At 38.3% G+C, this 15,091-nt stretch overlaps 1 protein-coding gene across 1 annotated transcript in view; it reads right to left on the bottom strand.

Annotated features, from left to right (window-relative positions):
- Positions 1 to 14,427, bottom strand: part of LOC137605450 (transmembrane protein 163a-like) — a 57,360-nt gene extending 42,933 nt beyond the window's left edge. Inside the window, exons 1-2 of the mRNA XM_068330152.1 lie at positions 14,115 to 14,427; positions 10,611 to 10,730 (exon numbers count right to left, since the gene is read on the bottom strand). Coding sequence (XP_068186253.1) covers positions 10,611 to 10,730; positions 14,115 to 14,316 — 322 coding nt within the window. The 5' untranslated portion in view covers positions 14,317 to 14,427. The remainder of the gene's footprint in view (positions 1 to 10,610; positions 10,731 to 14,114) is intronic.
- Between the last annotated feature and the right edge of the window lie 664 nt (positions 14,428 to 15,091).

Below are 15,091 nucleotides of genomic sequence, written 5' to 3'. Positions count from 1 at the left end.
ATTTTTGATTGACCGGTGGGTCAAATAAAATGATTTGTGTGGGTACTTGCGGGTCAATAACTTTTTTTTGTTCATTGACCCGCGGAGCAATAATTTATATTATTTCTATTGACCGGCAGGTCAATTAAATGTATTTTTGGTTGACCGGCAGCTCAAATAAAAGTATTTCTTTGGTTATTGGCGGGTCATCAAAAAAAATTTTGTCCTGGACCCGCGGGTCAAGAAAAATTTTTTTTGGGTGACTGGCGGATCAATAACTTTTTTTATTTCTATTGACCGGCAGGTCAATTAAATGTATTTTTGGTTGACCGGCAGCTCAAATAAAAGTATTTCTTTGGTTATTGGCGGGTCATCAAAAAATTTTTTTTCCTTGACTCGCGGGTCAAGAAAAATTTTTTTTTGGTTGACTGGCGGATCAATGACTTTTTTTATTTTTATTGACCGGTGGTTCAAATAAAGGTATTTTTGGTTGACCGGTGGGTCAAATAAAATGATTTGTGTGGGTACTTGCGGGTCAATAACTTTTTTTTGTTCATTGACCCGCGGAGCAATAATTTATTGTATTTCTATTGACCGGCAGGTCAATTAAATGTATTTTTGGTTGACCGGCAGCTCAAATAAAAGTATTTCTTTGGTTATTGGCGGGTCATCAAAAAATTTTTTTTCCTTGACCCGCGGGTCAAGAAAAATTTTTTTTTGGTTGACTGGCGGATCAATGACTTTTTTTATTTTTATTGACCGGTGGTTCAAATAAAGGTATTTTTGGTTGACCGGTGGGTCAAATAAAATGATTTGTGTGGGTACTGGCGGGTCAATAACTTTTTTTTGTTCATTGACACACGGAGCAATAATTTATATTATTTCTATTGACCGGCAGGTCAATTAAATGTATTTTTGGTTGACCGGCAGCTCAAATAAAAGTATTTATTTGGTTATTGGCGGGTCATCAAAAAAATTTTTTTTCTTGACCCGCGGGTCAAGAAAAAATTTTTTTGGGTGACTGGCGGATCAATAACTTTTTTTATTTCTATTGACCGGCAGGTCAATTAAATGTATTTTTGGTTGACCGGCAGCTCAAATAAAAGTATTTCTTTGGTTATTGGCGGGTCATCAAAAAAAATTTTTTCCTTGACCCGCGGGTCATGAACAATTTTTTTTTGGTTGACTGGCGGATCAATGACTTTTTTTATTTTTATTGACCGGTGGTTCAAATAAAGGTATTTTTGGTTGACCGGTGGGTCAAATAAAATGATTTGTGTGGGTACTGGCGGGTCAATAACTTTTTTTTGTTCATTGACCCACGGAGCAATAATTTATTGTATTTCTATTGACCGGCAGGTCAATTAAATGTATTTTTGGTTGACCGGCAGCTCCAATAAAAGTATTTCTTTGGTTATTGGCGGGTCATCAAAAAAAAATTTTTTGTTGACCCGCGGGTCAAGAAAAATTTTTTTTTGGGTGACTGGCGGATCAATAACTTTTTTTATTTTTATTGACCGGTGGTTCAAATAAAGGTGTTTTTGGTTACCGGTGGGTCAAATAAAATGATTTGTGTGGGTACCGGCGGGTCAATAACTTTTTTTTGTTCATTGACCCACGGAGCAATAATTTATTGTATTTCTATTGAACGGCAGGTCAATTAAATGTATTTTTGGTTGACCGGCAGCTCAAATAAAAGTATTTCTTTGGTTATTGGCGGGTCATCAAAAAAATTTTTTTTGTTGACCCGCGGGTCAAGAAAAAATTTTTTTTGGTTGACTGGCGGATCAATGACTTTTTTTATTTTTATTGAACGGTGGTTCAAATAAAGGTATTTTTGGTTGACCGGTGGGTCAAATAAAATGATTTGTGTGGGTACTGGCGGTTCAATAACTTTTTTTTGTTCATTGACCCGCGGAGCAATAATTTATTGTATTTCTATTGACCGGCAGGTCAATTAAATGTATTTTTGGTTGACCGGCAGCTCAAATAAAAGTATTTCTTAGGTTATTGGTGGGTCATCAAAAAATTTGTTTTTGTTGACCCGCGGGTCAAGAAAAAAATTTTTTTGGTTGACTGGCGGATCAAGGACTTTTTTTATTTTTATTGACCAGTGGTTCAAATAAAGGTATTTTTGGTTGACCGGTGGGTCAAATAAAATGATTTGTGTGGGTACTGGCGGGTCAATAACTTTTTTTTGTTCATTGACCCGCGGAGCAATAATTTATTGTATTTCTATTGACCGGCAGGTCAATTAAATGTATTTTTGGTTGACCGGCAGCTCAAATAAAAGTATTTCTTAGGTTATTGGTGGGTCATCAAAATATTAGTTTTTGTTGACCCGCGGGTCAAGAAAAAAATTTTTTTGGTTGACTGGCGGATCAATGACTTTTTTTATTTTTATTGACCGGTGGTTCAAATAAAGGTATTTTTGGTTGACCGGTGGGTCAAATAAAATGATTTGTGTGGGTACTGGCGGTTCAATAACTTTTTTTTGTTCATTGACCCGCGGAGCAATAATTTATTGTATTTCTATTGACCGGCAGGTCAATTAAATGTAATTTAGGTTGACCGGCAGCTCAAATAAAAGTATTTCTTTGGTTATTGGCGGGTCATCAAAAAAAAATTTTTTCTTGACCCGCGGGTCAAGAAAAAAATTTTTTTGGTTGACTGGCGGATCAATGTCTTTTTTTATTTTTATTGACCGGTGGTTCAAATAAAGGTATTTTTGATTGACCGGTGGGTCAAATAAAATGATTTGTGTGGGTACTTGCGGGTCAATAACTTTTTTTTGTTCATTGACCCGCGGAGCAATAATTTATTGTATTTCTATTGACCGGCAGGTCAATTAAATGTATTTTTGGTTGACCGGCAGCTCAAATAAAAGTATTTCTTTGGTTATTGGCGGGTCATCAAAAAAAATTTTGTCCTGGACCCGCGGGTCAAGAAAAATTTTTTTTGGGTGACTGGCGGATCAATAACTTTTTTTATTTCTATTGACCGGCAGGTCAATTAAATGTATTTTTGGTTGACCGGCAGCTCAAATAAAAGTATTTCTTTGGTTATTGGCGGGTCATCAAAAAATTTTTTTTCCTTGACTCGCGGGTCAAGAAAAATTTTTTTTTGGTTGACTGGCGGATCAATGACTTTTTTTATTTTTATTGACCGGTGGTTCAAATAAAGGTATTTTTGGTTGACCGGTGGGTCAAATAAAATGATTTGTGTGGGTACTTGCGGGTCAATAACTTTTTTTTGTTCATTGACCCGCGGAGCAATAATTTATTGTATTTCTATTGACCGGCAGGTCAATTAAATGTATTTTTGGTTGACCGGCAGCTCAAATAAAAGTATTTCTTTGGTTATTGGCGGGTCATCAAAAAATTTTTTTTCCTTGACCCGCGGGTCAAGAAAAATTTTTTTTTGGTTGACTGGCGGATCAATGACTTTTTTTATTTTTATTGACCGGTGGTTCAAATAAAGGTATTTTTGGTTGACCGGTGGGTCAAATAAAATGATTTGTGTGGGTACTGGCGGGTCAATAACTTTTTTTTGTTCATTGACACACGGAGCAATAATTTATATTATTTCTATTGACCGGCAGGTCAATTAAATGTATTTTTGGTTGACCGGCAGCTCAAATAAAAGTATTTATTTGGTTATTGGCGGGTCATCAAAAAAATTTTTTTTCTTGACCCGCGGGTCAAGAAAAAATTTTTTTGGGTGACTGGCGGATCAATAACTTTTTTTATTTCTATTGACCGGCAGGTCAATTAAATGTATTTTTGGTTGACCGGCAGCTCAAATAAAAGTATTTCTTTGGTTATTGGCGGGTCATCAAAAAAATTTTTTTCCTTGACCCGCGGGTCAAGAAAAATTTTTTTTTGGTTGACTGGCGGATCAATGACTTTTTTTATTTTTATTGACCGGTGGTTCAAATAAAGGTATTTTTGGTTGACCGGTGGGTCAAATGAAATGATTTGTGTGGGTACTGGCGGGTCAATAACTTTTTTTTGTTCATTGACCCACAGAGCAATAATTTATTGTATTTCTATTGACCGGCAGGTCAATTAAATGTATTTTTGGTTGACCGGCAGCTCCAATAAAAGTATTTCTTTGGTTATTGGCGGGTCATCAAAAAAATTTTTTTACTTGACCCGCGGGTCAAGAAAAATTTTTTTTTGGGTGACTGGCGGATCAATAACTTTTTTTATTTTTATTGACCGGTGGTTCAAATAAAGGTATTTTTGGTTGACCGGTGGGTCAAATAAAATGATTTGTGTGGGTACTGGCGGGTCAATAACTTTTTTTTGTTCATTGACCCACGGAGCAATAATTTATATTATTTCTATTGACCGGCAGGTCAATTAAATGTATTTTTGGTTGACCGGCAGCTCAAATAAAAGTATTTATTTGGTTATTGGCGGGTCATCAAAAAAATTTTTTACTTGACCCGCGGGTCAAGAAAAAATTTTTTTGGGTGACTGGCGGATCAATAACTTTTTTTATTTCTATTGACCGGCAGGTCAATTAAATGTATTTTTGGTTGACCGGCAGCTCAAATAAAAGTATTTCTTTGGTTATTGGCGGGTCATCAAAAAAATTTTTTTCCTTGACCCGCGGGTCAAGAAAAATTTTTTTTTGGTTGACTGGCGGATCAATGACTTTTTTTATTTTTATTGACCGGTGGTTCAAATAAAGGTGTTTTTGGTTACCGGTGGGTCAAATAAAATGATTTGTGTGGGTACCGGCGGGTCAATAACTTTTTTTTGTTCATTGACCCACGGAGCAATAATTTATTGTATTTCTATTGAACGGCAGGTCAATTAAATGTATTTTTGGTTGACCGGCAGCTCAAATAAAAGTATTTCTTTGGTTATTGGCGGGTCATCAAAAAAAATTTTTTTGTTGACCCGCGGGTCAAGAAAAATTTTTTTTGGTTGACTGGCGGATCAATGACTTTTTTTATTTTTATTGAACGGTGGTTCAAATAAAGGTATTTTTGGTTGACCGGTGGGTCAAATAAAATGATTTGTGTGGGTACTGGCGGTTCAATAACTTTTTTTTGTTCATTGACCCGCGGAGCAATAATTTATTGTATTTCTATTGACCGGCAGGTCAATTAAATGTATTTTTGGTTGACTGGCAGCTCAAATAAAAGTATTTCTTTGGTTATTGGCGGGTCATCAAAAAAATTTTTTTTGTTGACCCGCGGGTCAAGAAAAAATTTTTTTTGTTGACTGGCGGATCAATGACTTTTTTTATTTTTATTGAACGGTGGTTCAAATAAAGGTATTTTTGGTTGACCGGTGGGTCAAATAAAATGATTTGTGTGGGTACTGGCGGTTCAATAACTTTTTTTTGTTCATTGACCCGCGGAGCAATAATTTATTGTATTTCTATTGACCGGCAGGTCAATTAAATGTATTTTTGGTTGACCGGCAGCTCAAATAAAAGTATTTCTTTGGTTATTGGCGGGTCATCAAAAAAATTTTTTTCCTTGACCCGCGGGTCAAGAAACATTTTTTTTTGGTTGACTGGCGGATCAATAACTTTTTTTATTTTTATTGAACGGTGGTTCAAATAAAGGTATTTTTGGTTGACCGGTGGGTCAAATAAAATGATTTGTGTGGGTACTGGCGGTTCAATAACTTTTTTTTGTTCATTGACCCGCAGAGCAATAATTTATTGTATTTCTATTGACCGGCAGGTCAATTAAATGTATTTTTGGTTGACCGGCAGCTCAAATAAAAGTATTTCTTTGGTTATTGGCGGGTCATCAAAAAATTTTTTTTCCTTGACCCGCGGGTCAAGAAACATTTTTTTTTGGTTGACTGGCGGATCAATAACTTTTTTTATTTTTATTGAACGGTGGTTCAAATAAAGGTATTTTTGGTTGACCGGTGGGTCAAATAAAATGATTTGTGTGGGTACTGGCGGTTCAATAACTTTTTTTTGTTCATTGACCCGCAGAGCAATAATTTATTGTATTTCTATTGACCGGCAGGTCAATTAAATGTATTTTTGGTTGACCGGCAGCTCAAATAAAAGTATTTCTTAGGTTATTGGTGGGTCATCAAAAAATTTGTTTTTGTTGACCCGCGGGTCAAGAAAAAAATTTTTTTGGTTGACTGGCGGATCAAGGACTTTTTTTATTTTTATTGACCAGTGGTTCAAATAAAGGTATTTTTGGTTGACCGGTGGGTCAAATAAAATGATTTGTGTGGGTACTGGCGGGTCAATAACTTTTTTTTGTTCATTGACCCGCGGAGCAATAATTTATTGTATTTCTATTGACCGGCAGGTCAATTAAATGTATTTTTGGTTGACCGGCAGCTCAAATAAAAGTATTTCTTAGGTTATTGGTGGGTCATCAAAAAATTAGTTTTTGTTGACCCGCGGGTCAAGAAAAAAATTTTTTTGGTTGACTGGCGGATCAATGACTTTTTTATTTTTATTGACCGGTGGTTCAAATAAAGGTATTTTTGGTTGACCGGTGGGTCAAATAAAATGATTTGTGTGGGTACCAGCGGGTCAAAAACTTTTTTTTGTTCATTGACCCACGGAGCAATAATTTATTGTATTTGTTTTGACCGGCAGGTCAATTAAATGTATTTTTGGTTGACCGGCAGCTCAAATAAAAGTATTTCTTTGGTTATTGGCAGTTCATCAAAAAATTTTTTTTTTGTTGACCTGCGGGTCAAGAAAATTTTTTTTTTGGTTTACTGGCGGATCAATAACTTTTTTTATTTTTATTGATAGAAATACAATAAATTATTGATCCACGGGTCAACGAACAAAAAAAAGTTATCGACCCACCGGTACCCACACAAATCATTTTATGTGACCCGCCGGTCAACCAAAAATACCTTTATTTCAACCTCCGGTGAATAAAAATAAAAAAAGTTATTGATCCGCCAGTCAACCAAAAAAAAATTTTTCTTGACCCGCGGGTCAACAAAGAAAATTTTTTTGATGACCCGCCAATAACCAAAGAAATACTTTTATTTGAGCTGCCGGTCAACCAAAAATACATTTAATTGACCTGCCGGTCAATAGAAATACAATAAATTATTGTTCCGCGGGTCAACTAACAAAAAAAAGTTATTGACCTGCCGGTACCCCCACAAATCATTTTATTTGACCCACCGGTCAACCAAAAATACCTTTATTTGAACCACCAGTCAATAAAAATAAAAAAAGTTATTGATCCGCCATTCAACCAAATGGTTGACCGCCAGATGGTCTTTAGAAAGGAAAAAGAGCAGAAGCTAAAAAGGCTGACAGATGCAGGACTTCAACTATTACTACTTTCACTTGAAACACATTCAGCACACAAGCTATCAATGCTATCCCAGCACAGTGGGTGGCTTGATAGAATTTAACCATACAGAAATTACAGAATCCAGTGTGGAGAAGAAAAATGAAGCAGATAAAGGAAAGATTTGATGACAAAGCACATGAAAGGAAAGGTAATGAAAGTAGAGGGGAAAGGAACAAGCTGATGGGACATAAAAGATAAAATATGTTGGATGGCAAAAGTAAGAGTGTGACAGAAAGTAGGGCATAGACGAGAGGAACCGGCTGGAGTTCTTTAAAGTTGAGCTGTGACCACTGAATCCCCAGCACTGTCTGCCTGGACTCATCCTGCCTCACCCCCCCCCCCCCTCACCCCCACCCCACCCGGCACAATCGCACCTATCAGACCTCCATTCCACGCCCTTGTATCTATCTGTCTGTCACTTTCTCCAGTCCCTTTTCTCTTTCACAAAGAACTAAATGTCCCCTCCAGCATCCATCCACTCCTCTCTTTTGTTCTCTTCTCCATGTTTTGTGGGCCAGAAGAGTGAAGCGTCACACTCACTGATTAATTTCTACACCCGGTGCTGTCGACCTGTCCTCTAGAGAGAGCACTTATGACAGGTAGAGGGGAGTCTTCACACTCGTCCTCCAACCTTCCCTTGATTCTGTTGTTTTCCCAGTAGTCACGCTGTCACCCAAGGTTTTCACTGAGTAATATTTTTATGGGTCATCCTTGGTTTAAGTCCCCATGCTTAAACAATTTATCTCTGTCGAACAATGCTCGTACAAAACAATTTGTTAAGTTCCCATCTTTGCACTGGTATAGAACATACAAATCAGTAACAGGAAAGACATTCACAAACTGATGGTTTATGTTTATAAGTTCTATATACAGGTAGAGCTGTGTTCAAGTTCCTGTTTCACAGCTGCTTCTATGACAAACGGAGAACCTGAAACATATTTAGAGGTCTGGGTGTTTGTTTTTTTCTGTGAGCAGCTGCATGAGCAGTCGCAAAAAAAAAATCAAAAAAAAAATCAAAAGACAAGATGAAACAGGATGAAAAACAACAAGTGGATTAAAATAGACCAGAGGACGTAAGAGCAGCATTACCATTGAAGTACTCTTGATTAAAATAGGCCTAAACAATAAAAGAAATAGGGGGGAAAAAACAGTTAAAGACAAGCTTTCTAAATAAATAAATCTTCAGCAGATACTTTGCAGAAGATACTAATTTGGGCAGTCAGTTCCTATGTTAGATCGATTCACAGCTGAGGAGCTTTGACAGCAAACTCTGTCTTCTAAAGACTGATTTGGGAACAGGCTGCGTACGAAAGTAAGAAAAGTGACAAGTGAAAACTTAAAATCAATCCAGAGTATGGTGATTACACTGAGGTAATTTGTTTTCTTTAATTGGTTTGGAATCTGTTTATTGATCTTAGCCTCATATCTGATAAAATCCCATCACAGTAATCAATGGTGAGGAAATGACAGCTTGAATGACAGTTGGATTTTTGCTATAAATCAGCATCAACTGTTAATGGACCATGTGAGGAATGGATCCAAGGGGGAACCAATGATAAGAATCGCTGTGGTGTCGGGGTTTAAATTTGTAAATTTGTTTCCTCCATTTTTTTTTAATACTGTTTTTTTTATGGAAGTTGTTAGACTGGAGAAATATCACAAATGAGATAAAGACAAATAAATAACAGTCACACACTTTGACATCGTAGAACTTGTGTGATCTAGTGTTAATTTAAAATACAAGAACTATTTATAAAAAGCAAGGTTGTGCTTTGTCAGCACATAACAGGACAAAAGTTTCAAGTAGACTGTGACATAGATGCTTAGACAGGATGACAAAGCAGCATCTGGTGTTGTACTCACATGAGCACAAAACATGTTCAACTTCCTCTGAATTAAAAGATTGCAAGAGGCGTGATGCGTAAAGCTGCTATATTTCTCATTATGACTGAGGTTTAGTCCTCGAGATCTCAAAAACATCACCAGGAAGACTTTGCATAAAAAATAATAAACATTGTTTCAGATCTGAAGTTGTGGGATTCAGTTGTACAGACATCAAATTACATTCTTGTTCGCTAAAAAGGCTACAGTTTTCAACTTTCGGCTCATATTAATAATTTCCATATTTTTCTAACTGAATTTGTTGGCCAAAGTGAATTTTCAAAAAATTCCATGAATAAAAACTAAGATTCTTACCTCCTGGATTAAAACCAGTCAACCTCTGCACACACAAAATGAACTAGCTGTTTGGTGTTCATCAGTTACACAACAAAGTTAACACAAACCAAGCAATGCAAACATATAAAGGCAGGCCTAAGAAAAGCAAGTCATTAGCAGAATAACATGCTAACACCAAGATCAACGGGGTAACCTGATCATCGAAAAGATATAAAACATGACATCTTTGGTTCTGTCAGGTAAACATTCAGGCATCAAAAATCCATCTTTGGTCTTGTACCATTACTGGATCTCAACGATAAAGCAGTAAATAAGAAAATACACATTCCCATTCAATGAGGGGACATTTCTGCTCCTGTTTTAAACCAGCTAATGGATTGGGTCATGACACCCTCAAATGGTAGGGTAGATGGACAGCTTTGTGCTGTTTCTTGCAGCTGTTGAGGCAGCCGTTTAATAAGTGACAACAGACACTAAACTACCCAGAGGCAGAGACTGGAAAGCAAGGCTGAAAAAGCCTGAACTGCAACAGAAGAACTCGGCTTCGTCTGCAAAACCGACATGCACTGAAAAAAGTGTTGCTTTACTTTAGTCACCATCAATAAATGATTTTAGTTCTAAGCCTCGGGTTAGTTTAGCGCTACGTCATTGATTGTGTTGTAATTTGAACAGCAAACTAAGCATACTTTATCTAATAACATCTAACTACTTATTTGCTGCAGATCCATATATTAAGATATTTTTCATGGTTACTTGGGGTTAGTTTTGTTTAAAAATCTAAAGCAGAATTTAAAAACCAGAAATGAAGAGATGGCTGATTGAATGTTGAACATTTTTATTCCTTTCTACCTAAACACTTGTGGAACACGAACTAGAAGCAGTTTGATGTTGTGAGTGTGACGAAAGACTGCCTCAGGGTCAATCATGTACATTTCATTCATCCCTACCTTTGTCTAAATCCATTTCAAAACAGAGACATTTGTAAGACTTACTTCATGTTTGTGACATTACTACAGCAAGATTTAGATGACAGAATCTCCTCTGACTCAAAGCGGAAGTGAGGAAATAAAACTGCCACAGTCAGTCATGTCAGGCTGGCTTGCACATACTTGAGCTATAAATGAGTACTCACTGAATGCTGCCACAGCCAGTATGAGCGTGACCACAATGGAGAACCAGGAGACCCACAGCGCCTTCTTCCTGTAATTCTGAGCCTCGTGGGGCTTCAGGCGCATGCTGCTCTCCAGAAGACCTGCAGCGAGACACATAAGGGGTAGCACAGGGCAGAACATATTAATACATGCACCATTGGTGGGGGTTTCTGTGGCAGTTTTCAGAAATAAGAGGTAATGGTTGGATTAAGTCAAGACACAGCGTCCTTCATTAGTTATGACGTGTAAGACTTAGGGTGAGAAGAAAGAAAGGAAATGTTTCTATTTCAGTGCAGCAGAACAGGAAATATTACAAGAGTGAGCATTTCAGATTTGAGATTTTTATCAACATTGTGTAACAGACTACTATAACTAGTGACATGGGTTAGTTTGGGGAAGGGAGCAGGACAGTAAAGGCAGCCAAAGGTAATGTTATTTTACACAGAAATTAAAATTCCACAACAACATTGTGTTGCTTTTGGTTTCCACTGTAGTAATACAGCTTTCCATTTGCAAATGAAGTGACTTAATATTAGTATGATGTAGTGTCATTAAATGACAGTAAATAATGTTGGATTAATTGACTTAAAATCTCCCAAAGTTTTCCATTTCAAAGAGAGGTTAAAAGTAACGCTCTGCCAGATGAATCCTCCATGTTGGACCAGCTATAATCGATCCACTACAGACGCATCATGGGGTTTTTTCATCAAGGGATTAGAGCGCTGCTGGATCTTTCATCTACCTTTCAAACCTCATTTCTTTTAGAAATGAGGTTCCAAGACAAGACTGGCTGATTGGGAATTTATTCTACGGGACATAAGACAATGTGAAAGAAGAGACCCTTATTACAAATGTGTAATGTGAAGCCGAGCTCAACGACAGCTTGTCAAGTTTAACTGAACCTAAGCGTCCCTCAAATATTGAGAGACTCTCCGTCTTATATAGAAAAAATTAGGAAAAACCTCGTGAAAATGAGTACCATCAAGATCAATAAAACTGACCAACTTTTATAGCTTTTAAAAGTAAATTAAACCAGCTCAACTTTTGAATATGCGTGAAAATGACTTTAACTTGGACTTCCCCTTCTCCTTTGTTTGTGAGGGCCATGTGGCTTTCTGTGTGAGAAACATGGATTTGCCTGCCGTCAGTCTGTTCAAAGTCAACCAGTCAATCCTGTCACTCTTAACCCTTAAATACTGTAAGTCAAACCAGTTTAATATTATCTACACTAATCAGCAGTAGCATTAAATCACCTGCTTGATCATGTATAAGTCTTTGTTGTGCCACCAAACAGCCCTAATCTGTCACGTCATGCACTTCACGAGACGTCTGAAGGTACCCTCGGCTATCTGGAGCAACGCCTCGAGCAGCAGTGAGTTGTAAGGTCTGTTGTTGATCAACAGCACTGAGATCTGGGGAATTTGGAGATCCAAACACTATCTTCAAATCTTCATCATGCTTTTCAAAGCATTACTGAACAACTATTGTGGTGTGACAGAGCTGATAATAGTGCTGAAGCAGCCATGGGAAGAATAGTCACCATGCCGTGGTGGTCTCGTGCTACACCACTGTTTGGTGGTAAACATCCGCACGAGTCCATAGATGAACCTATCCTCGTTCTGTAGTGCAAGGTGTTCCCAAAATTATCATAATCGTCTTGTCTTCAGCCACTCCAGCAGAGCAAGTCACGGGTCTGGGGCCTAGGCAGGGGACACTCCAGGTGTAACCCCAGTGCACCTCGGAATCACATGTAGACAAACAAACACGGGATTAACCAATTAACCTGAAGTGCATGTTTATTGGAGGTGGGAGGAAGCCGGAGAACCCCAAGAGAACCCGAGCAGAGACGGGGAGAACATGCAAACTTCACACAGAAAGGAATCCAACCCAGAATCGTCTTGCTGTGGGGCAACAGCGTTACCCACCGCACCACCGTGGTTGAGCAGATGATTTTCAGTTATCAACCTGCATTTTTAAATAATTACAAATAATCCAAGATAAATAGTAGCAACATGTAAAATAAACGCTTTGTCAGATTTTCCGCCTACGATTGCTGTATAGTCGAGTTATAACACTTGCCCGCTGAAAATGGGGTAAGCATTCAGACCTGCCCTTACAGAGAGCTGAAACGCACTGTGAGCTTTGAGGCAATTATCTGGGATCATGTGCGTACGTGTGTGTGCGTGTGTGTGTGTGTGTGTGTGTGTGTGTGTGTGTGTGTGTGTGTGTGTGTGTATGTGTGTGGTTAACGGGGTGTCAGGGGGACAGCAAAGTGAAGTTAAGTCACTTGGTTCACATGATGTCAGGCTGTGAGGGGGGGATCAGGCATTGAAAGGCATGTGCTCAATATTTCCTAATATAGCAGACACATAGATGTGTATTGGTGTGTGGTCAGTGTGTGTGTGTGTGTGTGTATTGACACTTCTCTCATGTTAGAGTTTGACATGAAAACATACATACAAACCCCAGAACCACGTGTTGCCTCGCAGAGAGAATCGAGGCTTTAACATATGTGCCATTGTCGTCTCTCTGAGATAATAATAATGTCCCGGCGTCACAGCCCAGATGGATGGAGACACCACGGGGGACGAGCATGATCTGACTGCAGAAGTGCTCAAGCAGCACCCCTGTGGGTTTTCTCAGGGTCTGGCTCAGTGACTTTTGAAGACACAACACCTGGATGAACCAGCACCATTTCTGCTATCATTCGATCTGAGTTTACATTGGTGTCGTCATTATTCATCATCTCACAATGAGACTCACAAATACAAACATATACCTGGAATATTCCTTGGATTTGTCGTGGATCTTATGGGAATGTTACTGTTCAATGAATGTACAGAATATGTACAGAAACGTTTCAAAATGTGCTCGATTATATAAATACACCACTGAACAAGTCGAGCAGTAAGATTATTTTTTTCCCCCTATCAGAACAAATGTGATCCCGTTAGCGTCTGTAAAAATAAATAAAGCTACCAAATGAATACAAAAACCAAACAAGAGACATCATTTATATGAATAACTGAGGCTGTCTTATTATGCACTGTGCATTAATGAATTGGTTTCCTGCGCATGGGATGATGAATGGAATATTAAAATAATAACTGTGCACTTATGGCCCACTTGAGGGTTTTTTATGAATGTTACCTGCATCTTAAGCAGACTCCATCACCAGTACTTCACTGGTGATGAATTCCATCTTAACATCTTTAACGTTACTGTAAATTTGAAATGACTGAATGAAGAAAGGAATGGCTTTGGGGGTATTAGAATCATCTTAGTCATTGTCAAGCATTGAATTCAACTTTTTGCTTCATCTATTCTGGGTCCTGCTGATGTAGGACGGTCATAAATAATTAATATGTGAGCGCGCTAAAAATAGTCCAAATGGATATTTAACTAATATCCCTCTGGGGACCCTTAACACATGCGCGTCCACGTTCAGTACTTCTCCCAAACATGAGAGGAGTAGATGAAGTTACCTTCTCCCTCCACATTGTCTGTAATTTTCATCTCCTGGCCCGTGGTGAACGCCTCATCCTGGCCGGGGGGTTTGGTTTGCGGGTGATGGTTGTTGGTGAAGCCATCCGGTGCGCACTGGCCGTTCCGCACCACGGCCGGGCAGGGATCCAGTATAGTGGGGTCTGGGACAGGATAAGATTCCAGAGTAGACGGGTCTGTCATTTTTGTTGTTGCTGTTGTTTTGTTTTCAAGCTCAAACGCAGAAAAAAATTTTTTTTTTATCAAAATAAAGAAAAAGAAAATTAAAAAAGATTCACGCAGCTTCGCTGAGCGCAGCAGCCATCCAGCACGTCTGATATGCCACCGGTGTCGAGTCAGCTAAGCAGAAGGGGTGGGAGGTGGGGATGGGGTGGGGGTGGCGATAAGAAAAGATGAGAGATACAGGATTTATCTCCTTGGCATCAGCAGAAAAAAAAAAACTGGAAGTAACAGTTCTGCAGCCTCTGTGCAAAGATCCTCGTCGGACAAAGTAGAGACAGCGTAGAGGCGACGATCTGATAAAGTGTTGAGATCAGTGAGGAGTCTGCCAGGCGGTCATATTTTCTCGGAGCAACTCACCTAATTGTCATGAAGGTCCAACACAATACACTTCATGTTCAATAGAAATAAATGTTTGTAAAACAAAACTACATCAGACCTGTTTATATATGTTGTAAAAAACTTTTTTTAAGTAAAACTAAAATGTGTTTTCTAAATTTTTATTTTTGTGCAATAACAATATGTTGCTCTTTCTTTCAATTTTCCAATTTCAACTGGTTTTTTTTTTAATCTAATCAATCTAATCTAATCTAATGGTTATCAAAGTACAGTATTAGCGACCTATGGTCCTCATGTGGTCACAGTCGATGAAAATCTACGGTTGTCACACCGTTTGAGAACAGCCTGCCTGCGCCCTTCACTTCCAGTCGTTCACTGCGCTGCAAGCAACCTACCACCA

The sequence above is a fragment of the Antennarius striatus genome, chromosome 12 (assembly GCF_040054535.1).
Source record: "Antennarius striatus isolate MH-2024 chromosome 12, ASM4005453v1, whole genome shotgun sequence".
Classification (NCBI taxonomy): Eukaryota; Metazoa; Chordata; class Actinopteri; order Lophiiformes; family Antennariidae; genus Antennarius; species Antennarius striatus.
The sequence above is the reverse complement of the archived record's forward strand: the minus strand, read 5'-3'. Positions and strand labels throughout refer to the sequence as shown.